The sequence below is a fragment of the Capricornis sumatraensis genome, chromosome 7, assembly GCF_032405125.1.
Source record: "Capricornis sumatraensis isolate serow.1 chromosome 7, serow.2, whole genome shotgun sequence".
NCBI classification, from domain to species: domain Eukaryota; kingdom Metazoa; phylum Chordata; class Mammalia; order Artiodactyla; family Bovidae; genus Capricornis; species Capricornis sumatraensis.
Window position 1 is genome coordinate 75,167,057 of NC_091075.1, and position 27,441 is coordinate 75,194,497.

The 27,441-nt window shown below is 40.5% G+C and overlaps 1 protein-coding gene across 1 annotated transcript; it reads right to left on the reverse strand.

The window, feature by feature from the left end:
• Nucleotides 1–3,092: 3,092 nt before the first annotated feature.
• Nucleotides 3,093–27,441, reverse strand: LOC138082299 (serine protease inhibitor Kazal-type 2-like). Its single transcript, XM_068975591.1, has 4 exons — nucleotides 27,322–27,441; nucleotides 25,889–25,932; nucleotides 14,462–14,571; nucleotides 3,093–3,363 (listed from the first exon to the last, which is right to left on the reverse strand). Exons 1-4 carry the CDS (start codon nucleotides 27,374–27,376, stop codon nucleotides 3,318–3,320), a joined length of 255 nt encoding a protein of 84 aa, XP_068831692.1. The 5' UTR covers nucleotides 27,377–27,441; the 3' UTR covers nucleotides 3,093–3,317.

Genomic DNA, 27,441 nt, shown 5'->3' on the forward strand with positions numbered 1-27,441 from the left:
ATGGGACAACTTCCTCTTTACGTAAGGCTAGCTTGAGTTGGATTTCCTCCAATTTCAGCCACAAGATTCCTAATAATTTAGATACAGATCAATAGAGCTGGGTAACTTATGGCACAATAATAAAATTCTAGGTAGCTTTTAAAAGAACAAACTACATATATTGATATTAAAAACCCAAATATAAGGAGAAAAGTAAGTTTACAGACAGGGTGTATTTCTGTATGTATGTGATTTTATATATACCCACATATGTAGGGAGACTGTGTTCCAAAATGTTATTGGACACCTCTGGAGGATGGTATGGGCAAGACTTTCATCTTTAAATATACTTCTATGTATTTTTAGCTTTCCTAAAATTTTATACTTTGTTTTCTATTATACTTTCATAAAACTTTTAAGCCAAAAATAACTACAGACATAATGTAGTTGTGGCACATTTATGTTATACAACTTCCTACTTTATTGCCTCTATTCGATTAAGAACAGAGGTCTGGATGTTTGGAGACAAGGCTTCAAGGCCACTGTTTTGCATGTATTCTATAAACTTTGGCAAGTTGGCTTGCCTCTGTGGGCCTCAGTTTCTTCCTTCATAAGAGGGGTACTTGAAGTAACAGTAGCTACTATTGCAGTAGTTTCCATGGACCAAGTGCTGTGCTAAGCAGTTTCCTCACAGGAGCTCCATGAATTGAGCATGATCCGTCTTTTCCAGATAAGAAACAGAAGCCCAAGTAAGTATTGGAATCCGAATTCAAATTCATGTTAAGCCCACTCCCCAAAGCAATGTTCTTTTTACTACATATTCTCCCAGCCACCTTCTGCCTCACATCTCAATTTCTTGGCCCCAGAATTCAGTTAAACCCAAGACTCAACTTAAAATCCTCTACCTGGACAACACTATCTTTCTAAATTAATGTGTGGTCACTTTTATTATTGCTACAGCTGTATGTATGTTGTATCATACTTGAAGACAGGATGTCTCTACCTCAGCACTATTGTACAGGAGCCAGTGACCAGAACCATCTTAATGACCTGGATAACCATGATAGTGTGATCACTCACCTACAGCCAGACATCCTGGAGTATTGAAATCAAGTGGGCCTTAGGAAGCATCAATACAAACAAAGCTAGTGGAGGTGATGGAATTCCAGTTGAGCTATTTCAAATCCTAAAAGATGATACTGTGAAAGTGCTGCACTCAGTATGCCAGCAAATTTGGAAAATTCAGCAGTCACCACAGGACTGGAAAAGGTCAATCCCAAAAAAGGGCAATGCCAAAGAATGTTCAAACTACCACACAACTGCACTTATTTCACATGCTAGTAAGATCATGCTCAAAATCCTTCAAGCTAGGCTTCAACAGTATGTGAACCAAGAACTTCCAGATGTTCAAGCTGGATTTAGAAAAGGCAGAAGAACCAGAGATCAAATTGCCAACACCTGCTGGATCATGGAAGAAGCAAGAGAATTTCAGAAAAACATCTACTTCTGCTCATTGACTACACTAAAGCCTTTGACTGTGTGGATCACAACAAACTGTGGAAAACTCTTCAAGAGATGGGAATACGGGACCACCTTACCTGCCTCCTGAGAATCTGTATGCAGGTCAAGAAGCAACAGTTAAAACTGGACATGGAACAACTGAGTGGTTCCAAATTGGGAAAGGAGTATGTCAAGGCTGTATACTGTCACCCTGCTTATTTAACTTATATGCAAAGTACATCATGCAAAATGCTGGACTGGATGAAGCACAAGCTGGAATCAGCATTTCAGGGAGAAATACCAAACCTCAGATATGCAGATGACACCACCCTTATGGCAGAAAGCGAAGAGAAACTAAAGAGCCTCTTGATGAAGGTGAAAGAGGAGAGCAAAAAAGCTGGCTTAAATCTCAGCATTCAAAAAACTAAGATGATGGCATCTGGTCCCATCATTTCATGGCAAATAGATGGGGAAACAATGGAAACAGACAGACTTTATCTTCTTAGGTTCTAAAATTACTGCAGGTGGTGACTGCAGCCATGAAATTAAAAGACACTTGCTCCTTGGAAGAAAAGCTATGACAAACCTAGACAACATATTGAAAAGCAGAGATATTATTTTACTGACAAAGATCCCTCTAGCCAAAGCTATGGTTTTTCCAGTAGTCATATATGGATGTGAGAATTGGACCATAAAGAAAGCTGAATGCCAAAGAATTGATGCTTTCGAATTGTGGTGCTGGAGAAGACTCTTGAGAGTCCCTTGGACAACAAGGAGATCAAACCAGTCAATCCTAAAGGAAATCAACTGTGAATACTCATTGGAAAGACTAATGCTGAAGCTGAAGTTCCAATACTTTGGTCAACTGACATGAAGAGCCAACTCATTGGAAAGGCCCTGATACTGGGGATTGAAGGCCAGAGAAGGGGACAGCAAAGGATGAGATGGTTGGATGGCATCACCGATTCAATGGGCATGAGTTTGAGCAAACCCTGGGAGATAAGGACAGAGAAGCCTGGTGTGTCCATGGGGTTGCAAAGAGTCAGCCATAAGTTAGCAACTGAACAACTGACATTTTGGACGGAAAATTTCTTTGTTGTGTGAGCTGGATGTGTTTGGCAGCATCCCTGGCTTCTGCCCACTAGATGTCAGGATCACCTACCATTCAAGTTGTGACACCCAAAATGCCTGTACAGTTCCCAAGGTCCTCTGGGGAAAATTCACCAGGGTTGAGAATCAATGCTCTCAAAGAAGGGAAAAAGCAATTTCCTGCATTAATCCTGAAGGAAAATTGTACTGAAAGGAGATTATCTTTTTGTATTTTGTATCTTGTGATGATTCTTTGACTTTACCAACTCTGGCTAAAGTCAGCTCCAGTATACCATATTATTTGTTCTGTGCAGAATGCTGTACCAGCTACACATACATTGTACTTTCAAGATTTAGAAGAATGAAGAAGAATAAACCTTGCCCTCTAGAAAATGACTCCACTTCTCCCTTAGTGAAATTCACCCTTGCTTGAGAGGAAAAGATCCACATGAGGATGCTGAGTGAGAATGGACAGTCGACAGCGAACAGTGGTGATTAAATACAGTGCTGATTTTATTCCAACTAAATAAAGCAATGCGTAGGTCATCTGGGGCAATAAACTAAACTAAAAGGACAAAAGCCAAAAACGAGGATTTTGTAATTGTTTTATCAGTCACTGCCCTCTTACACAACTCATCTCAGAAAATCTCATGCAAAGAAATACAGGAAAAGGGAAAAGCGGGAAATGAAGTTCCTTTAGTGTGCAGTGGAAGGTGGTTTCTCCAATTCCTCTTCTGTGAACTGCTCCATCAGCATGGTCCACTTTGGATTATTTTAATATCATGACCATCATCCCTGCAAATTGAACAACCATAAAAACACATTTATTATTAAATCCCTCCCTGCAACTGTCCTGAGTTCTTGTGGCTGGAATAAAAATAAAATGAACCCAAGACAGATTCCCAGGAAGAAAAGCAATTTTAATTCTTGTCCATGGAGGTCTCATAGAAATGAGACTTAATAAGTGACCAAAGCAGACAGCTTTTATAGTTTTTACTTTTTAGACAAACAATACATTTGTGAGGAATTAAAGAGGACAAAGAAACTTAGGCTTTGGCTGCTTAAAACTAGTAAAGAATCTGTAACAGTTTCTGCTCACGGTAGTAAATAACAAAACCCTCCAAGACCATGAACAGAACTAAAATCTGTTTTATAGTGTGTATTATGGTTTCTGCTGAAAGATGATTTTCTTTCTACAATTATTACCAAAGATGGCCAAATCAGACTAATTTTTTCATAAAATAAATCTAGATCCAATAAACTTGGCCTGGTTGTTTACATAAGTACAGTAAGAATAGTGATTGACCACACAGACTCTTAAATCTGCTTTACTGGAACCTTTTATGAGGAACCTCAGATGGAATTTTTAATAGCCTCTCAAGGATAAGAAGCCAAGCCAAGCATTCAGCAACAGACTTTGTCTGCAATAGATATAGATTCGGGTGAATTCCTCTCTTTACACAAGACTCCAAACCACACTGTTTCCTAAAGGTCCCAGGAAATGACCTTCCTTACCTGGTAAGGCTGCTGGGAAACCTGAAAGTAAGATTCTAGGCTGTTTTTCCAAAGGGCTTTGTTGGTTCCATAAAGTCAACCTTAGTTCCTCAAAGCTATCTGGTCATATCTGAGTCTATGCATATCTCTCACCAATATGACATTCCAGTCAAAGCTCTGATACTATGATCAATGTTTCCAATTGTGTTATAAGAAAAGCAGATTCTTACTGAACTTATGCAAATAACTATATTGCCAAGAAAAAAGAATCCTCACTGAGAGTTTCTGACTTCTGAAATGTTTCAGTGCTGCTTACAAATGTATAGTGGACCAAATTGCTCTGTCATAGTTAGCTTAAGAGAAAAGACAAAAAGATTTCCTTAAATCTGGAGAAAACATTTTTAAAACTCAGCAATGTTTCATTTTAATAAATAATAAAAAACTACAATTATCTTCCTCAGTTTATTTAGTCTCATAGTGAATTCTTGTTCCACTTGATCTTCTGTTAAAAAATTTTTGAAGCCATCAATTTCTCCATTAGGGTTCTGTAAATTCTTACCCAGGTATGATTTGAAAGTCATCAGACACCTATATTCTAGAATATTTGTTAGATTTCTTCTCATGAATTTCCCTGAAAATAAAACACATTTGCAGAAAGCCTTTGTAGAAGCATCTGAGTAAAAGAGTAACTGTGTGTAAATGACAAATGACTTTAAAATGTCCACTATTGAAGATCTGATTCATTATAATGGAATTGATAAGAAAATTTGGTTATCTCTAAGACCTATCATTTTAAGATAATAACTAGAATTATGGCTAACATATAATGACATATCCAAAGTTTAGGGATTTCATTTATTTTCTAGAACATTTATGTTAATAACATTTATCCATATAATACAACCTAAGAGGTTTATCATTTACTTGATAAATGCTTCCTTTGTAATTTAACATAAAAAAGAAGCCTAATTAGTTTAATAGCTCTTTTATAAGTACAGAAAATAAATTTTTGAGGTATCCAGGGGCCCTGTAGAAAACCCCAAAGTCATTTCCAGTTCAATAAGAATTCATTTGGAATTTTGTAGTTTGTCAAACATATCAAACATTTTTGAAACACTTGGTCAAACAGGATCATTGGTCACTGTGAAACAATATTTAGCTATCCATATAATCAGTGATAAACATGTCCCTGGCAAATACAGAAAGCTAAATAGTTGTAAAAAGCTTTAGTTCTTTTAATATTGAAAAGACTTAGGAGTTTTTTTGTGGGTGTCTTCTAAGTGATCAAAAACCTGATAAAGACAAAGTATAGAATCTGGTTTTCTAGACAGATATATTAAAGGTAAAGAAGACTTTTTTCTTTTACAATTTCTTATTAAGACTAGACCAACAAGAGAACTTTGTACTTTTGAACAAGAAAACTTTTTAACAGAGATAAACACCAGATTTTAATTTTGTACCAGTTTACTTTTGATATCCCTTAATTAAACTCATTCTAGTCTTAGTCCTGATCACACATAAAATTCCTTAAGATTATTTTTTCATAAGCTTTTTGCAATTTTCTATGTTCATTTTATTTGTCCCTTGTTTTCTTTCACATTTAGAAATAGCCAGCTTTAGGACAAAATCTCTTTAAAACAAAGGCACCTCTTTACCTTTTCTTAGCCCAAAACACTTAATACTTTTTTTTCATTTCTGGAACCTTTAACTGCATATATTAATTAGAATTATTAATCCTTTGAAATCTAAATTTTGGGGGGGAATAATGAAGTAAACAACTGTGAACCATATTTTGTGACTTGGCAAACATAAGTATATTTCATAATTTTTAGAAATAAACCCCACTTCATGGCACAATTTTTCAATAAAGCACAAGAGGGACCTCCCTGGTGGTCCAGTGGTTAAGAATCCTCCTTGCAATGCAGGGGACATAGGTTCAATCCCTGGTTGGGGAACTAAGATCCCACAGGCCACAGAGTGACTAAGCCCACAGCTACTGAGCCTGCATACTCTAGAGTCCAAACACCACAATTAGAGAGTCCGTGTGCCACAGCTGGAGAGTTTGTGCACTGCAACGAAAGATCGCATGGTGCAACGAAGATCCCACATGCCCCAACATTTCCTTTTTGGAAATGATACAGATATCCAATGACCACCCATCATTTAACTTACCACACTCTAAGGGTATAAATTAAATTACCGAAGAATTTAGAAAATGAAGTTTACTCACAGAGATGGCTAACATCTTTTATTATCTGTGAGGACTTAAGCTCTGTATTTGCCCTTGACAAGCAGTTGTAGAGGGGTGTGATTTACTCGAATTTGGGCAAGAGATCCTTTCAGCAGTTTGTGTTTTAAAAGGCATCTTTCCTTCTTTATCTTTTTCGGTTTCAGATTCTACCAATTCAGCCAATCGAAGATTAGTCTCAGGCAAGGTGGGCTGTGTTTACATTTCAAAGATATGACAATATAACCTTTAAAGCCAAAGAAAGGCCTTTTAAGTTCAGTTTTCTCGTAGGAGTTTTGGATTATATTTATCCATTATTACAAGCCTTAGGGTAATTATTACTTTAAAATAATTTCTAAGTACAGGACGGTTTTGCTTCAATATTGTGGTCTTCTGTAATATCTAAAAGGCACTTTAAGAGGAACAGGTAAGCTTTCGGGAATCGTGAAAACAAGTGGGTCTTGATTTGTTTCTACAGTTGCATTTCTAATTTTGTAGTTTTGCAAGACAAAAAAAAAATTGTTTCAGCCTTTGGTAATTGTTTGTATTAAGCTTCCAGCTAATCTACTTCCTGGTTATTCCTAGGAGGGCCTGAGGAATTGTAGAGGAGGTGGGCAATTTTTTTTAAAGGGGAATTAATGTGGGATCTTACTTTTAAGTCTAATTTCTGTTTTTTCATCTTAATAAAGGACTCTCTAAGGCTCACCATTATAGTTTATTTTTCCTTTCAATTTGTTCCTCTCATAAGTACCAAGAACAGTTACTTACGATGAGAGCTTTCAAAATTTTTTCCTCTTAAATACAACCTATTAAAGGATCTTTTGACCTATGGCTGATTAATGTTGATGTATGGCAGAGACCAACATAATACTGTAAAGCAATTATCCTCCAATTAAAAATAAATTATTTTTTTTAAAAAAAGGATCCTTGTCCATTGATGATTAGGATTTTATATTAATTTCAAATACAGACTCAAACCAGCAAGCCTTTTTTATGGCTTAACAAAAGATAAAAAGGTGTTTCCAAGGATATAGCTCTCACATGATTAGAAAGTTCACTCGCATTGTTAGTGTAAGAAAATAAGGCAATGAAAGTTGAGACAACAACAGCCCATTATGGATAGGGACCCCTTGACAAAGTCCCCTGAGAGCTGGTATGGCCGGACAAAGAGAGTACTGACTTTGTGTCTCAGAACTTAAGTCTAGTCAACTGGCCACCAGATACACTCAAATGGCAGAGCTCTCAGAACATAAAACAAGATGGAAGAACACATCTCATCTGGTTTTATATGGAAGACCCACAGGAAGGTTGTTTTAAGTAGATGCAGGTCTGGTGAGAACCATTAACTCACCAGTCTGTGAGGCCAGCTCAAACAACAGGCATATAGGGCCTGTGCCTGCATGCTGCCCTATGGTTCTTCCTCCTTATGGCAAACAACAGAGACAAAAAGCAGTGACCATCTCTGAGAAGAAAAGAATTTCCAAGAGTTACTAAATACAAGGAGCTAACTCGACAAATATTTTCTCCTGCTAATCTAAATTTAGAGAGGAAATAAGGAACTCTCGCCAACTTCCCCTTCCACCAGACCTTGCAGGGAGAGATCCAGGAAGCTGAGGTGGTAAGAAATCTTACCTTCTGCTGGTCTTTATCAGAGGGCCCAGGATCTCTCAGCTGCAGTAGCCTCAGGGCGGGAAGTGAGTTCCAACCAGGCTCCTCCTGGCTCACCAACTAACTGTCAGGGTAGAAGAAATTTCTCCCTCTACCCTCTTGAGTTTTTGTGGCTAGACTAGTAATAAAATGGACACAAGACAGATTAACAGGAGAAAAAGAAAAATTTTTATTCAGGGTGCACAGAGCTCTCATGGAAATAGGACCTAATAAGTGACCAAAACAGGCAGCTTTTATTCTTTTTAGACAAAGAAGCAATACATTTGTGAGGAATTGATAAGACAAAGAAACTTAGGCTTTGGGTACTTATTAAGTGAAGAATCTGTACACAGTTTTGGCTTGGGATAGTAAATTTAAAAAGTAACAAAGCTTGTTTATACAGGCTTTTTAGCTTTAAATTCCCAATCTCTGATATAAGAGTGTCCTTCAGAGGAAGGAAGTGCATCTTTCACATGACCTTAATTTCCTGCTTTCAGGGAGAGAGAAGGGTCAAAGCGTCCCTCATGCATTGGCTCTTTCTTAAGCAACTTTAATACACAATACTTCATATGCTATTGTGGCACATTTTGGGGTAGCCTGCCCGGGGCCACCATATTGAAACATTATCTGTCGTACTGAAACTGCCCCACACTATTTGTATTAAAAAGACCCATGTCATTATACATTATATTCTCTCCAGGGTGACAGTCACTTTTAAAGCTAAATCTAGGAAACAATGAGGGTGAAAGCCCAACTCTGCTATTTTTCTCCTAACCCAAGGGCACAGGGAACTGTTAACATTTCCAAGAAATCATTCTTGAGAAGACCTAGGTAACTCAAGACTGAGGTCAAAGAATGGACCCCTAAAATTCAAACCAGCATACCTGGAGGAGAAGTTATGGTCACAGGAGCTGGTCAGGTGTTCTACAATAAGGGAATCAGATGTAATATATTTATTACTAAGCATTCTACCAGATAGAGTTATTAAGACCTATTTTCCAGCTAATAGTGCAGGGTGTGTAGGTTGCCTGTACATACCTTCTGACTTTAAAAAACAATATTCTGCCACAGAGTTTAACTACTCTTGTATATTGTTTTATTTAATTTTTATTTTATATTGGAGTATAACTGATTTACAATGTTGTTTTAGTCTCAGGTGTACAGCAAAGTGACTATTTTTCTTTTTAGGTTATTACAAAATAATACCTATACATATATCCATTCTTTTTCAGATTATTTATTACAGAATATTGAGTGAAGTTCCCTGTGCTGTACAGTGAAAGTGAAGTCGCTCAGTTGTGTCCGACTCTTTGCGACCCCATGGACTGTACCTCCCAGGCTCCTCTTGTCCATGAGCTTTTCCAGGCAATAGTACTGGAGTGGGTTGCCATTTCCTTCTACAGGGGATCTTCCCAACCCAGGGATCGAACCCGGGTCTCTCGCATTGTAGGCAGACGCTTTACCGCCTGAGCCACCAGTGCTGTACAGAAGGTCTTGTTAATTATCTATTTTATATATGTTGCTGCTACTGCTAAGTCACTTCAGTCATGTCTGACTCTGTGGGACCCAACAGATGGCCTCCTACCAGGCTCCTCTGTCCCTGGGATTCTCCAGACAAGAACACTGGAGTGGGTTGCCATTTCCTTCTCTAATGCATGAAAGTGAAAAGTGAAAGTGAAATCACTCAGTCGTGTCCGACTCTTAGCGACCCCATGGACTGCAGCCTACCAGGCTCCTCCGTCCATGGGATTTTCTAGGCAAGAATACTGGAGTGGGGTGCCATTTTATATATAGTGGTGTTCATATGTTAATCCCAAACTCCTAATTTATCCCTCCTCCCATCTTTCCCTTTTGGTAACCATAAGTTTGTTTTTCAAGTCCATGAGTCTGTTTCTGTTTCATAGATAAGTTCATTTGTATCATTTTTAAGATTGTACATATAAGTGATATCATGGTATTTGTTTTTCTGTGTCTCTCGGTCCATCCATGTTGCTGCAAATGGCATTATTTCATTCTTTTTTATGGCTGAGTAGTATTGAATATATACCACATTTTCTTTATCCATTCCTCTGTTGATGGGCTATTTAGGCTGCTTCCATGTCTTGACTATTGCTGCTGTGAACATAGGGGTACATGTATCTTTTCAAATTATGGTTTTCTCCAAATATATGCCCAGGAATGGGATTACTGGATCATATGGTAGTTCTATTTCTATTTTTTTGAGGACACTCCATAGTGGCTGTATCAATTTACATTTCCACCAACAGTGTTCAGTTCAGTTCAGCTCAGTCGCTCAGTCGTGTCTGACTCTTTGCGACCCCGTGAATCGCAGCATGCCAGGCCTCCCTGTCCATCACCATCTCCTGGAGTTCACTCAGACTCACGTCCATCGAGTCCCTGATACCATCCAGCCATCTCATCCTCGGTCGTCCCCTTCTCCTCCTGCCCCCAATCCCTCCCAGCATCAGAGTCTTTTCCAATGAGTCAACTCTTCGCATAAGGTGGCCAAAGTACTGGAGCTTCAGCTTTAGCATCATTCCTTCCAAAGAAATCCCAGGGTTGATCTCCTTCAGAATGGACTGGTTGGATCTCCTTGCAGTCCAAGGGACTCTAAAGAGTCTTCTCCAACACCACAGTTCAAAAGCATCACAGGCTCGAAAAAGGACAGAAGTGGTATGGACCTAACAGAAGCAGAAGATATCAAGAAGAGGTGGCAAGAATACATGGAAGAACTGTACAAAAAAGACCTTCACGACCCAGATAATCATGATGATGTGATCACTCATCTAGAGCCAGACATCTTGTAATGTGAAGTCAAATGGGCCTTAGAAAGCATCGCTACGAACAAAGCTAGTGGAGGTGATGGAATTCCAGTGGAGCTGTTTCAAATCCTGAAAGATGATGCGGTGAAAGTGCTGCACTCAATATGCCAGAAAATTTGGAAAACTCAGCAGTGGCCACAGGACTGGAAAAGGTCAGTTTTCATTCCAATTCCAAAGAAAGGCAATGCTAAAGAATGCTCAAACTACCGCACAATTGTACTCATTTCACATGCTAGTAAAGTAATGCTCAAAATTCTCCAAGCCAGGCTTCAGCAGTATGTGAACCGTGAACCAACAGTGTAGGTGGAACTTTTCTCCAACTCCCTTTTCTCCTTTTATGGCTGTAAGCATTTGCTTTATATATTGAGATGCTCTTATGTTGGATACATATATATTTACAGTTGTTATGTCTTCTTGGATTGATCCCTTGATCATTATGTAGTGTCCTTCTTTGTCTCTTTGAACAGTCTTTATTTTACAGTCTATTTTGTCTTACATAAGTACTGCCACTCTAGCTTTCCTTTGCTTCCCATTTGTATGAAATACCTTTTTCCATACCCTCCCTTACAGTCTGTATGTGTTCTTGTATCTGAAGTGAGTCTCTAGTAGACAGCATGTATATGGCACTTTTTTTTTAATCCATTCCACCAGTCTATGTCTTATGGTTGGAGCATTTAATCCATTTACATTTAAGCTAATTATCTATCAGTTCAGTTTAGCCACTCAGTCATGTCCGACTTTTTGTGACCCCATGGACTGCAGCATGCTAGGCCTCCCTGTCCATCATCAGCTCCCAGAGCTTACTCAAACTCATGTCCATTGAGTCAGTGATGCGATCCAACCATCTCATCCTCTGTTGTTCCCTTCTCCCCCCACCTTCAATCTTTCCCAGCATCAGGGTCTTTTCCAATGAGTCAGTTCTTTGCATCAGGTGGGCAGTTATCTATATGTATGGTCTTATTGCCATTTTGTTAATTGTTTCGGGTTTGTTTTTGTTGGTCTTTTTTCTTCCCTTCCTCTTTTGTTCTCTTTAGAGTTGTATTTGGATTGCTTTTTTCTGTGTGTGTATCTGTTGTAGATTTTTGGTTTGTGCTTATATGAGGTTTTATATCAGTCTATATAGATAGATAGATAGATAGAGATATATACAGGATTGTTTTAAGGTGCTGGTCACTTAATTTCAAATACATTTCCAGTACCCTGCATTTGTACTCTCCTCTTCTCACAGTTGCTGTTTTGACTTCACGTTTGTGTGTAGATGATTTCCTACCTTTACTGTGTGTTTGCCTTTACCAGTGAGCTTTGCCATTGGTAATTTTCTTGCTTCTAGTTGTGGCCTTTTCTTTCTCATCTAGAGAAGTTCCTTTAGTATTTGTTGTAAAACTGGTTTGGTGGCACTGAATTATCTTAGCTTTTGCTTACCTATAAAGCTTTTGATCTCTCTGTCAGATCTGAATAAGAGCTTTGCTGGGTAGAATATTCTTGGTTCTAGGTTTTCTCCTTTCATCACTTTTAAATACATACTTCCTTCTGGCCTGCATAGTTTTTGCTGAAAAAAATCAACTGATAATCTTATGGGGATACTCTTGTATGTCATTTGTTGCTTTTCTCCTTTTGTTTATTCTTTTTATTCCTTTATTTCCTGTCTTTAATTTTTATCAGTTTGATTTATATGTGTCTTGGCATATTCCCCCTTGTGTTTATCCAGTATGGGGCTCTCTGCACTTCCTTGACTTAAATGAGTGTTTCCTTTCCTGTGTTAGGGAAAATTCTGGTTATTATCTCTTCAAGTATTTTCTCAGGTCCTTTCTCTCTCTCTTCTCCTCCTAGGACCCCTATAATGCAAAATATTGATGTATTTAATATTGTCTCTTAGACTGTCTCATTCTTTTCATTCTTCTTTATTTTGTTCGGCAGCAGTGTTTTCTACCAGTATGTCTTCCAGCTCGTTTATTTGTTCTTCTGCCTTATTTATTCTGCTATTGATTCCTTCTAGTGTACTTTTCATTTCACTTATTGTATCGTTCATCGCTGTTTGTTTGTTCTTTAAATCTTCTAGCTCTCTGTTAAACATTTCTTATGTCTTCTCATCTATGCTTTCATTCTTTTTCTGAGATCTTCGGTCATCTTTATTATTATTATTCTGAATCCCTTTTTAGGCAGATTGCCTCTCTCTACCTTTCACTTAGTTGTTTCTCTGGGGTTTCATCTGGTTTCTGCATCTGAAACCTATTCCTCTCCTATTTTATTTTGTCTAACTACCCATATTTGTGGTCTCTATTCCTCAGGTTGCAGAACTGGAGTTCTTGCTTCTGATGTCTGTCCCCTGGCAGATGAGGTTGATCCAGGGGCTTGTGCAGGCTTTCTAGTGGGAGGAACTGGCACCTACCCACTGGTGGGTGGAGTTGGGTCTTGTCCCTCTGGTACACAGGCTGTGTCAAGGGATGTATTTATAGGCAGATGTTGGTGCAGGACAACTTTAAGCACCTTGTCTGCTGATGGGTGGGGCTGCCAGCTATTGGGTGGGGCCAGGAATCTTTGCCAAAATGGTGACTTCTAGGAAAGCTCATACCAATGAATGTTCCACGAAGTCTCTGCCACCAGTGTCCTTGTTCCCCAGTGAGCCACAGCTGATCCCTGCCTCCCCAGGAGACCATCCCAGACCCAGAGGTATGTCAGCTCAGGCTCCTATGGACTCATTGCTTTGCCCTAAGACTCAATATATGTGAAACTTTCTGTGTTCTCTCCAAGAGTGGAGTCTCTGTTCCTCCAGTCCTGTGGCGCTCCTCCACGCAAGCCTTGCTGATCTTCAAACCCAGATGCTCTTGAATCTCCTCGTCTTGATGCTGGACTCCCCAGGCTGCAGAGCCCGACATGAGGGAGAACCTCTGCAATATAACTATTTTCCAGTTTGCAGATCATCCATTTGGAGGGCATGAGATTTAATTATATCATGAAAGCATGCCTGCTACTATTTTGTTGTGGCTTCTTCTTTATCTTTAAATGTAGACTATCTCTTTTGGTTGGCTCCAGTTTTTTCTGTCAGTGGTTGTTCAGCAGTTAGTTGTGATTTTGGTGTTTTCATGAGAGGACATGCGCTTAAGTCCTACCACTTTGCCATCCTGTCTCCTGAGGGACAAAGCATTCTTGATGGTCTGGGACATCCCTGCTCCCCTTCCTGCTATGCCAGGATGGGTGGAACTGATAATGGGCTAAGGTTTTCTACATAGCAGTGCCTCAGTTCCATACATCTGCCTCAAAACCCAGAAATAGCTATCATTCCTTCCCTTGTTTTCTTTCATTCCTCTGAAAACACACTGAATCATAACCCTGGAACTGTCCATAGACACTGCATGACAGATCCAGGTCTTCTTTCTTGGTGATCAGCACAGACTTGAATGATGGGGCTGCAAGCAACACCACTGCTACAATCCTAAATAAATTTTGGGAAACTACCCATCCCTGGATAGTACATTACTTAATTATCTCATCTATAATTGATTAATCACACACTTCTTTTTCTAACCTTGACCGAGAAAATACACTGAAAGATTCTGGGTCTTTTCAAATGTCAGTCTTAAAACAGAGCTACTTATGTCACATTTGATTCTTATGTCCAAGAAGAGTCACAACTTGCTAAGTAATCAAAATGCAAGAGAAGAACTAAAGAAAATGTGCCTAGTTTATATTATAAAATTGTTACCTGATTTTCATGCACAGAATACACTCATTGGGATAAGTGGACATGTCGCTTCCACACACAGGGCTAAAGTCCCTGGGACATCCTGGTAATTTATACTGATCGCAGTTTGGCTAGAAAAGAGAAAGGAAGACAGAAATTGGAGAATAACTTGAGATATTCTCTTCATACAGCAGTTTAGAGGAGGACAAAGCCCTAAGTTTCCCTAGATTTCCTGGAAATATCCTACAAAAAGATTGTTTTTTCCACACAAAAATATGTTTTTTCTAATACAAAAATCAGATGGTGTGTTGAAGCAATGGATCAATATCTTCTATGTAAGAAAAGGACCTCAAAGGAAGGTTCAATATAGCTGATTTTTAAAATAAAAGTCCAAGACTTGCCACCAAACCTACTTAACTATCTATCCTCCAGCTTCCTAACTTGCTCTTCACTACCACCTACATGAGAATGGCCTGTTTCATTGCACCTAATCCCTTGGCATAACACCCAGACATTCTCATGAATCTAATCTTTTTCTCTGGACTTTTAATATACTGGCATTTGAACAACATCATTAAAGAAAGTAATACGTTCAGAATTAGCCTTCGGGGTTGTTATGGGTTTAACTGTGTCCACTCAGAGAGATGTGTTAAAGTCCTAACCCCTAGCACCTCAGAATGTGACCTTATTTGAAATTAGGGTCTTTATATAGGAAATTATGTTAAAATAAGTTTAGGAGAGTGGGTCCTAATCTAATATGACTGGTGTTCTTATAAAAGGGAAAGTTTGGAAACAGAGTCACACCCACAGAGAAAATCATGTGAAGACACCAAGAGAATGCCATTTACAAGACAAGGAATGCCTGAGACTACCAGATACTGGGAGAGAGGAATGGAACAGATTCTCCTTCCCAGCCCTTAGAAGGAACAAACCCTGCTGACACCTTGAGTTTGGACATTCAGCCTTGAGAACTGTGAGACAACCCATTTCTGTTGTTCAAGTTACCCAGTTTGTGACTTTATTACAGCAGCCCTTACAAACTGATATTGAATCATGGAACTCCACCCTCAGATTCAATGCAATTGAGGCCAGAGAGGTAATATGTCTTGCTCATAACCTCTAGTCTCCAGCAGGACCAAGACTAAAACTGGTCACAGTGGTCACACCATAGCATGCAGAGGCTCACTCTAACACAGGTTGAATATATGACCTGCTGTATTTGTTTTGTTTTAGTAATAGTGATCATCTTTCCTCACTTCAGAACAAGGGTTTAGTATTCTGAATAAATGAAATATACCTTTTTCTTCATATTATATGGATTCGTAGAGACCTAAGTAGGACAGGGCATTGGCCAAACTCTGAACTAAAGAAAAACTTTTAACCCGTTCCATCCTCTGTTCAGCCTTCTATCTCCTTCTAGGAGCCTGATGTGCTCTTCCTGCTCTAGGCTCACTAAGATGATGGCTTCCAGGACAGCTTCCACAGGAGACTAGATACCCTTTTTCCAATGAGATTAGGACGACTTGTAATTGGTCATTTTATTGAAAAAGTCAATTAAAGCAGGGAAACAATAACAAGAAATACATACCCTAAGCATTTTCTCTTAAAACATAAAATAGGATTGCCAATCTTTTTGATGTAAGACAATGACAAGGCACAGGGCCAGGGGTAATACCACTTACACTGAGAACCTCCCTTGCAGCTAGGTATGACCACATGATCAAGATTAGGCTGACCAGATACAAACGGGATTATTGTAGAGTAGCTTATGAGGACCTCCTTTAAAGGAAAATTGAGCCTGTCCTCTGCTTCCCCTAATTTTCAGTCTCCTTTGTCCATTCCTCTATCCTGTTCTTGGGTGCATGAAACCCCTTCCCTTTATAGACCAGGACGACAAAGGCCACATCCTAAGATGGCAGCTCTGTGAGCTGTTATTTAGAATCCATGTTACTTGCAGCTGAATCTAATCCTACCTGACACCAGACCTAAGACTTTTCCTATTAATGTTTCAACTAATTGAGTTCTATATACTATCACTGCAAAAATCATACCCATAATAAAACACCTATGATTTCTTGTTTTGTTTTGTTTAGAAGGGATTTCTCACCTGCACACATATTTTGGACCAGATAATTCTTTGCTGTGCGAGGTTGTCCTGTACATTGTAGGATGTTTTAGTATTGTCTTTGTTCTTTATCTACCAGATGCCAGCAACAACTCCCTGGTCATGACAATCAAAATGACAGTCTACATATCTCCTGGGGGTAAAACTACTCACTTTTAAATATGGCAAGAATTTAGAGACATGGTTACAACAAGGCAATGTACAATTAAAATACAATTCCCTAATTATTTACTATTGTTTTCAGTTCAGTCAGTTCAGTTCAGTCACTCAGTCGTGTCCAACTCTTTGTGACCCCATGAATTGCAGCACACCAGGCCTCCCGGTCCATCACAAACTCCTGAAGTTCACTCAAACTCATGTCCATCAAGTCGGTGATGCCATCCAGCCATCTCACCCTCTGTCGTCCCCTTCTCCTCCTGCCCCCAATCCCTCCCAGCATCAGAGTCTTTTCCAGTGAGTCAACTCTTCCCATGAGGTGGCCAAAGTATTGGAGCTTCAGCTTTAGCATCATTCCTTCCAAAGAACACCCAGAACTGATCTCCTTTAGAATGGACTGGTTGGATCTCCTTGCAGTCCAAGGGACTCTCAAGAGTCTTCTCCAACACCACAGTTCAAAAGCATCAATTCTTCGGCACTCAGCTTTCTTCACAGTCCAACTCTCACATCCATACATGACCAGTGGAAAAACTGTAGCCTTGACTAGACAGACCTTTGTTGGCAAAGTAATATCTCTGCTTTTGAATATGCTATCTAGGTTGGTCATAACTTTCCTTCCAAGGTTTTACCTACATCTAGTTCAAGAGAAAATATTTTGTTTCAGAATTTGTCTTTTAGTAAGTCTCAAAAGTATCTGACACAGTTCTCATATAAATGGCTTTATTTCTTTATAATCATGAGCAACCCGAGGAGTGGTGGCTGCACAGGCGCAGGAGGGCCTAGAGGAGCTATCCCACGTTAAAGGTCAGGAACGGTGGCGGTAAGGAGATACCCCTCGTCCAAGGTAAGGAGCAGCGGCTGTGCTTTGCTGGAGCAGCCGTGAAGAGATACCCCACGCCAAGGTAAGAGAAACCCAAGTAAGATGGTAAGTGTTCCAACAGGGCATCAGAGGGCAGACACACTGAAACCATACTCACAGAAAACTAGTCAATCTAATCACACTAGGACCACAGCCTTGTCTAACTCAATGAAGCCAAGCCATGCCTGCAGGGCAACCCAAGAAGGGCGGGTCATGGTGGAGAGGCCTGACAGAATGTGGTCCACTGGAGAAGGGAATGGCAAGCCACTTCAGTATTCTTGCCTTGAGAACCCCATGAACAGTATGAAAAGGCAAAATGATAGGATACCAAAAGAGGAATTCCCCTGGTCAGTAGCTGCCCAAAATGCTACTGGAGATCAGTGGAGAAATAACTCCAGAAAGAATGAAGGGATGGAGCCAAAGCAAAAACAATACTCAGCTGTGGATGTGACTGGTGATAGAAGCAATCCAATGCTGTAGAGCAATATTGCATAGGAACCTGGAATGTCAGGTCCATGAATCAAGGCAAATTGGAAGTGGTCACACAAGAGATGGCAAGGGTGAACGTCGACATTCTAGGAATCAGCGAACTAAAATGGACTGGAATGGGTGAATTTAACTCAGATGACCATTACATCTACTACTGTGGGCAGGAATCCCTCAGAAGAAATGGAGTAGCCATCATGGTCAGCAAAAGAGTCCGAACTGCAGTACTTGGATGCAATCTCAAAAACGACAGAATGATCTCTGTTCATCTCCAAGGCAAACCATTCAATATCACAGTTATCCAAGTCTATGCCCCAACCAGTAATGCTGAAGAAACTGAAGTTGAACGGTTTTATGAAGACCTACAAGATCTTTTAGAATTAACACCCAAAAAAGATGTCCTTTTCATTATAGGGGACCGGAATGCAAAAGTAGGAAGTTAAGAAACACCTGGAGTAACAGGCAAATTTGGCCTTGGAATATGGAATGAAGCAGGGCAAAAACTAATAGGTTTTGCCAAGAAAATGCACTGGTCATAGCAAACACCCTCTTCCAACAACACAAGAGAAGACTCTACACATGGACATCACCAGATGGTCAACACCGAAATCAGATGGATTATATTCTTTGCAGCCAAAGATGGAGAAGCTCTATACAGTCAACAAAAACAAGACCAGGAGCTGACTGTGGCTCAGATCATGAACTCCTTATTGCCAAATTCAGACTTAAATTGAAGTAGGGAAAACCCCTAGATCATTCAGGTATGACCTAAATCAAATCCCTTATGATTATACAGTAGAAGTGAGAAATAGATTTAAGGGCCTAGATCTGATAGACAGAGTGCCTGAAGAACTATGGACTGAGGTTTGTGACCCTGTACAGGAGACAGGGATCAAGACCATCCCCATGGAAAAGAAATGAAAAAAGCAAAATGGCTGTCTGGGGAGGCCTTACAAATAGCTGTGAAAAGAAGAGAGGCAAAAAGCAAAGAAGAAAAGGAAAGATATAAGCATCTGAATGCAGAGTTCCAAAGAATAGCAAGGAGAGATAAGAAAGTCTTCTTCAGCAATCAATGCAAAGAAATAAAGGAAAACATCAGATTGGGAAAGACTAGAGATCTCTTCAAGAAAATTAAGAGATACCAAGGGAACATTTCATGCAAAGGTGGGCTCGATAAAGGACAGAAATGGTCTGGACCTAACAGAAGCAGAAGATATTAAGAAGAGGTGGCAAGAATACATGGAAGAACTGTACAAAAAAGATCTTCACGACCCAGATAATCATGATGATGTGATCACTAATCTAGAGCCAGACATCTTGGAATGTGAAGTCAAGTGGGCCTTAGAAAGCATCACTACGAACAAAGCTAGTGGAGGTGATGGGATTCCAGTTGAGCTGTTTCAAATCCTGAAAGATGATGCTGTGAAAGTGCTGCACTCAATATGCCAGCAAGTTTGGAAAACTCGGCAGTGGCCATAGGACTGGAAAAGGTCAGTTTTCATTCCAATTCCAAAGAAAGGAAATGCCAAAGAATGCTCAAACTACCGCACAATTGTACTCATCTCACATGCTAGTAAAGTAATGCTCAAAATTCTCCAAGCCAGACTTCAGCAATACGTGAACCGTGAACTCCCTGATGTTCAAGCTGGTTTTAGAAAAGGCAGAAGAACCAGAGATCAAATTGCCAACATCCGTTGGATCATGGAAAAAGCAAGAGAGTTCCAGAAAAACATCTATTTCTGCTTTATTGACTATGCCAAAGCCTTTGACTGTGTGGATCACAATAAACTATGGAAAATTCTAAAAGAGATGGGAATACCAGACCACCTAACCTGCCTCTTGAGAAATGTGTATGCAGGTCAGGAAGCAACAGTTAGAACTGGACATGGAACAACAGACTGATTCCAAATAGGAAAAGGAGTATATCAAGGCTGTATATTGTCACCCTGCTTATTTAACTTCTATGCAGAGTACATCATGAGAAACGCTGGGCTGGAAGAAACACCAGCTGGAATCAAGATTGCCGGGAGAAATATCAATCACCTCAGATATGCAGATGACACCACCCTTATGGCAGAAAGTGAAGAGGAGCTAAAAAGCCTCTTGATGAAAGTGAAACAGGAGAGTGAAAAAGTTGGCTGAAAGCTCAACATTCAGAAAACGAAGATCACAGCATCTGGTCCCATCACTTCATGGGAAATAGATGGGGAAACAGTAGATACAGTGTCAGACTTTATTTTTGGGGGCTCCAAAATCACTGCAGATGGTGACTGCAGCCATGAAAATAAAAGACGCTTACTCCTTGGAAGAAAAGTTATGACCAACCTAGATAGGATATTCAAAAGCAGAGACATTACTTTGCCGACTAAGGTCCATCTAGTCAAGGCTATGGTTTTTCCAGTGGTCATGTATGGATGTGAGAGTTGGACTGTGAAGAAGGCTGAGTGCCAACCAATTGATGCGTTTGAACTGTGGTGTTGGAGAAGACTCTTGAGGGTACCTTGGACTGCAAGGAGATCCAACCAGTCCATTCTGAAGGAGATCAACCCTGGGATTTCTTTGGAAGGAATGATGCTTAAGCTGAAGCTCCAGTACTTTGGCCACCTCATGCGAAGAGTTGACTCATTGGAGAAGACTCTGATGCTGGGAGGGATTGGGGGCAGGAGGAGAAGGGGACGACAGAGGATGAGACGGCTGGATGGCATCATGGACTCGATGGTCATCAGTCTGAGTGAACTCCGGGAGATAGTGATGGACAGGGAGGCCTGGCGTGCTGCGATTCATGGGGTCGTAGAGTTGGACGCGACTGAGCGACTGAACTGAACTGATACTGTCTTTACATTTTTAATTAAAATAAGACTGGATACTCTCATAAGGGGCTTGTGAACATAGCCACTTGAGTCTTGGTGAAAATATAACTCCATTGATGGGAAACAGTCCACTTTATAGGAGAGGAGTCATACAAGATAGTAACCTACAACCAGTGATTGGTCTCCTGTGGAAATTATTCAGAGAGAAAGGACAGGGTCATTTGTGAGTTGCTTAAATGGAGGATTGCAGAGTGAATTTTCAGTGTTATTATCCCCATTTTCTGAAAGAAATTCAAACCCAAGAAAAACTGAGTCATCTGAGCAAAAATATTATTGGGTACCTGTTGAGGTCCTTTAATGGACCAGAATCTGGTGGTCCGGAGTTGACGATAAGAAAGTAAAAGAGAGAAAGAGGCTGGTAATTCCTTGGTTTACACAGAAAACCGATAAAGCCCTTGACACGGAGCTTGCACTGAGTCACGCAGGCACAGGGCGCCCTCTCAACAAGGGTCTTGCAAGCCTGGGCAAGAAAGTGAGCTCAGCGGGCTTCTGCACTCCAAAGAATTAGCCAGAAAGAAAAAGAAAGAAAGACACAGGGACCCAAGCTCTGATGGAACAAGGGTGTTTTATTCAACATAGTGTGGGTATATATACTGTCTTACAAGGTGGCTTGTTCAGCAAAAATAAAGATCAAAAGTCCAGACTTAAAAATTATCAAGGAAACATAAGGCAATCCATATCAAAGAGGGAGGGTTGTAAATAATCACTTTTACTGTATGGTTCATAAACAGGAAGAGGGTCGTAAATAGTTACTTATCACCTATGGAAAAACTAACAAGGAAATGCATGCATTCCTCAGCCCCAGGAGTGGTTTGCCACTCCTCTTAATTCCTGAATATTCAGCAACAGTCCTTCCAGTGTATATTCAGAGTTGATTTCCTTTAGGATTTACTGCTTTGATCTCCTTGCTGTACAAGGGACTCTCAAGAGTCTTCTCCAGCACCACAATTTGAAAGCATCAATTCTTTGGCACTCAGCTTTCTTTATGATCTGACTCTCACATCTGTACACAACTACTGGAAAAACCATAGGTTTGACTATATGGACCTTTGTTGGCAAAGTGATGTCTCTGCTTTTAACACATGGCTAGATTTGTCATAGCTTTCCTTCCAAGGAACAAGCATCTTTTGATTTCATGGCTGCAGTCCCCAGCCACAGTGATTTTGGAGCCCAAAAAAATAAAACCTGTCACTGCTTCCACTTTTTCCCCTTCTATTTGTCATGAAGAGATGGGACCAGATGCCATGATCTTAGTTTTCTGAATGTTGAGTTTTAAGCTAGCTTTTTTACTTTCCTCTCTCACCCTCATCAAAAGGCTCTTTAGTTTCTCTTCACATTGGAGTGGTATCATCTCATATCTGAGGTTGCTGATATTTGCCCAGCAATCTTGATTACAGTTTGTGAGTCATCCAGCCCAGCATTTCACATGATATACTCTGCATATAAATTAAATTAGCAGGGTAACAATATACAGCCTTTACGTACTCCTTTCCCAATTTGGAAACAGTCAGTTGTTCCATCTCCAGTTCTAACTGTTGCTTCTTGACCCATATACAAGTTTCTCAGGAGACAGGTAAGGTGGTCTGGAACTCCTATCTCTAAGAATTTTCCTTGGTTTGTTGTGATCCACACAGTCAAAGGCTTTAGTGTAGTCAATGAGGCAGAAGTTTTTTGAAACTCCCTTGCTTTCTTCATGAGCCAACGAATGTTGGCAATTTGAACTCTGGTTCCTCTACCTTTTCTAAACCCAACTTGTACATCTGGAAGTTCTTGGTTCATGTACTGTTGAAGCCAATCTTGAAGGATTTTGAGCATTACCTTGTTAGCATCTGAAATAAGTGCAATTGTACAGTAGTTGGAATATTCTTTGGTATTGCCCTTCTTTGGGATTGGAATGAAAACTGACCTTTTCCAGTCCTGTGGAAACACTGTGGCCAAGACTGGGTATTCCAAATTTGCTGACCTAATGAGTGCAGCACTTTAACAGCATCATAGTTTAGGACAGCTGGAATTCCATCACCTCCACTAGCTTTGTTCATAGTAGTGCTTCCTAAGGCCCACTTGACCTCACTTACACTCCAGTCTGGCTCTAGGTGAGTGATCACACCATTGTGGTTATCTGGCTCATTAAAATTTTTTGGTATAGTTCTTCTGTATATTTTTGCTACCTTTTCTTAATCTCGTCTGCTTATTAGGTCCTTACCATTTCTGTCCTTTATCATCCCCATCCTTGAATCAAAATATTTCCTTGATAGCTCCAATTTTCTTGAAGAAATCTCTAGTCTTACCTATTCTTTTTTTTCCCTTTATTTCTTTGGATTGCTCATTTTAAGAAGGCCTTTTTATCTCTCTTTGCTATTCTCTGGAACTCTGCAATCAGTTGGGTGTATCTTTCACAAATTTATAGCTTTCTGTTAAATATGCAAGGTAAGGCAGATTTCTAAGCCCCCTCTTTGAGTTACACATTTCTGAGTACTCCCATGTGTATGCACAATACACTTGTTAATAAACATTTGTTTATTTTTCTCTGGTTAATCTCTCCTTTGTTGTATAGGCCCCAGCTGAAAACTTAGAAGGGTAGAGGGAAGATTTTTTTCCTCCCCTACACTAGTATGGTAATGATGATGATGCAGTATAGTTTGAATGGAAACAAAGAGAAAGTGCATTTATGTCTACTTTGGAGGAAGAAAACAGGGTGGGAAGGTTTCCTGGAAACCTTCATGTCTACACTGACATGAATACTCAGTTACCTTACCCACTGAGGTCAATATCCATGTATGTAAAATAATCATCTCCATTTGTTTTTTAAGGTCATTGTGAGAACAGATTGCATGTAAAAATGGACAGTGTCAGACCAGATATTAAAATAGAACCTAGACAGCATATTCAAAAGCAGAGACATTACTTAGCCGACTAAGGTCCGTCTAGTCAAGGCTATGGTTTTTCCAGTGGTCATGTATGGATGTGAGAGTTGGACTGTGAAGAAGGCTGAACGCCGAAGAATTGATGCTTTTGAACTGTGGTGTTGGAGAAGACTCTTGAGAGTCCCTTGGACTGCAAGGAGATCCAACCAGTCCATTCTGAAGGAGATCAACCCTGGGATTTCTTTGGAAGGAATGATGCTAAAGCTGAAACTCCAGTACTTTGGCCACCTCATGAGAAGAGTTGACTCATTGGAGAAGACTCTGATGCTGGGAGGGATTGGGGGCAGGAGGAGAAGGGGATGACAGAGGATGAGATGGCTAGATGGCATCACTGACTCGATGGACGTGAGTCTGAGTGAACTCCAGGAGTTGGTGATGGACAGGGAGGCCTGGCGTGCTGCAATTCATGGGGTCACAAAGAGTCAGACACGACTGAGTGACTGAACTGAACTGATGACCCAAAACCTTAGCAAGCTAGCCAGGAAACCAACCCATTATTTAGAATAACCAGTCCAGGAAGCCAACATGCTGTGAATCAGACTTGTAAGAAATCAGATAGCTATCTCTAGTGACATCCAGGTAGTCAAACAGTAAGCTATGTGACAGTTGGCCCAAAATGTCCAAGACTTAATTAACAACTGATATTTTCCCTAAATTTTACCCCTGCTTCCAATTCAGGCCCAATTAGAAAAATCCAAATATGCCCTCTGAATCATTCACATACTATGCCTGCCTTTAGTTTCCCACCTCCAGCCTCCCCATGCCAACAGCCTCAATCAAGGCACACGTGATGCCTTCCCTTTTTCCCATTATAAAGCTTTACCACTCCTCTGCCTTTGAGTCTCAGCTAAAACACAAGTGACATGACTGACTCACTTGCTACATCAAGCTCTGAATAGCTAGCTCTTTCTTTTAAAATTAACTTTTTAAGATAAGTGACATATAGTTATTTACAATGTTATGTTAGTTTCAGTGTACAGCAAAGTGATTCTTTTCTAGATTCTTTTCCATTATAGATCACTAATAGACAATGAATATAGTTCCCCATGCTATACAGCAGGTCCTTCTTGTTTATCTGTTATATATATATATATATATATATATATATATATATGAGTGTGTATATGTTAATCCCAAACTCCTAATTTATCCTTCCCTCCCCCTCCCACTTGGCAACCACAAGCCTGTTCTCCATTTCTGAGTCTGTTTCTGTTTCATTGATAGGTTAATTTGTGTCATAGTTTAGATTCACATTTAAATGATATCACATGATATTTGTCTTTCTCTGACTTACTTCACTTAATATAATAATCTCTATGTCTATTCATATTGCTGCAAATGGCATTATTTTATTCTTTTTTATGGCTGAGCAATATTCCTCTGTTGTTTGTGTGTGTGTGTAATCTTATTTTTTCATTCATCTGTACATGGACATTTAGATTGCTTCCATGTCTTAGCTATTGTAAATAGTGCTGCAATAGACACTGGGGGTACATGTTGAATAACTCCTTTTTCTTGTTCTCATTTGGTTGGTCTTCCTTTACTTTCACACAATCTAATTTATTAATATACATAAAATGTTTTGTACAGCGTATAATTATTAGGCCCAGGACCTTCTGAATCATCAAAGGAAACAAAGCCCTGAGGCTCCCAAGGTCTGAGCTGTTTCCTTTCTTTTTAAAAATTATTTATTTATTTGGTTGTGCCAGGTTGCGGCACGTGGGATCTTGTTTGTGACATGCAACCTCTTCGTTACGGCACGCGTTTCCCTGACCAGGAATCAAACCCTGGCCCCCTGCATTGGGAGCTCTAAGTCTTAGCTACTGGACCACCAGGGAAGTCACAAAGACTGAGCCTTTTTCAACCAAAATTTACACTGTATCAAAAAGCTTTTCTGATAATCTGATTTCTAAAGATTCAGTCAACTGTTTCCAAAGTGGCAGGTCAGACCTGAAAACCAGTCTCCAACTCCAACCTTTGTGGGCTTCATTGTATTAGTAGAAACAGTAAAAGTGGTTTCTTACTTACTGTTCTATGTTCTGAATGTTGACTAAATTGAGCATTCAAAGAGGCTGCAAGAAGAAAACAGACATTTTAAAGGATATGATTAAGGTCAATTCTTCTTCATAAGGGGTTTTTTAAATCCAGCTTGTAATTTATACAAGCTGCACCTTCTCCCTTTCTCTCCCATGTCCAGCTTTTGAAGAACTTCTAGAAAGTATATTCAGTTGTATTCTGGCACCTCTCTTAACAGGCACACAGAAAATGTTTGGTACCAGTTCTATAACTGACCACTCTAATAGGTCTGCTTGAGAGAGGACTTTGGAGCTACATAACAAAAGTCAGAAAAGAGGCTCTCATGCCTTCCTCAGGGTTGGTGATCCTCTCCCCTCACCCTACCAGCCACTTCCTGAGGAGCCAGCGGACGTTTAGAGATCAGAGAGAACCTCCCCTGAGCCTCAGTGGGAGAATGCTTACCCAACCCTTGGAACAACAGCAGAAGAGGCCATGTCCCATGGTCCACCTACTGTTCCTTGAGGGGGGCTTCCAAGAGGAATAGGATGGCGCTTCAGCTGTGACAGAACTTAGTGCCGCTTTAGTCCCTGCAGAATAGGTCCCTGTATGCAGCAGGACATTCAGAGCCAGTGGAAGATGAACCCACAGCCCGTACTGACTGACACCTACCTCAGAGGTATGCCAGCCAAGAGATGGGAGCACCAGCTAATTCACAAAAATGACTGCAGGAAGACCCTAACTACTGCCCCCAGGGCTTCCCTAATGCCTCAGGATCCCTAAGTGCTCCACAGCCCTCCACCATCAGGGACCATTTCCCCTCTCTTCCTTCACAGTATTTAAGAAATAAAAAATCAATTTTCCAGGCTAAAGGAACCCAAAAGTCAGAGAAATAACTCAAAAATTCACGATATTGTTTTCTTTTGTTGCTCAGGATAATAAATACAAAGTTTACCACTAGATGTTACCATTTTAACTTCATTTTAAAGTGGGTGTCAAGTCTGGCTGGCCTGAGGCCCTTTTCTCATGAGCCCAAGTGCCTGGCACACTTGGCATTCACAATTCCTGATTCCTGTACATCTCCTGCCAAGGTTCTGTAGGGCCCCGGGTACATAAAAACCCTACTCCTGATTCTAGACTCCAGAAAATCTGCTTTAAGGGACAAAGCGCAGGCAGCAGGGTCACTAGAAACGCCCAAGCAACAACACTGTGGCTCCACAATGACACCCGCGCACACCCCCAGGTTCGTGTCCTTAGACAACCGCGGGGCGGGCCTGCAACCGCCAGTAACGGGTGCGGGGAGGGGCAGTCGTTAGCGAGAGCCTCCTCTACACTTGATCTCAATCAAAAGGCCGAGAAGCGATGAGACCCCCCCCTCCCTCCCACCCGTGGCCCCCCAGGTAACTCTTCCGCTTCCCTTGGCTGCCAAGGCCACTGGTGACCATTACCTGCCGAGTCCCCAACCAAGAATAACAGCACCAAGGGCAGCCCCACGAGCGCCATCCTCCCGCCTCGCCGGCGGTGGGGTCCCTGTGCGCTCCAGCGCCTGGGCGCGCGACTCTGACTGC

Coding starts and splice junctions, on each gene's coding strand:
- LOC138082299 (XM_068975591.1), bottom strand. CDS start 27,376: ATGGCGCTCGTGGGGCTGCCCTTGGTGCTGTTATTCTTGGTTGGGGAC. Junction 14,572..25,888: donor AACATTCAGAACATAGAACA/GTAAGTAAGAAA, acceptor TCTCTTTTCTAG/CCAAACTGCGATCAGTATAA. Junction 3,364..14,461: donor ATTCTGTGCATGAAAATCAG/GTAACAATTTTA, acceptor TTCAATTTGCAG/GGATGATGGTCATGATATTA.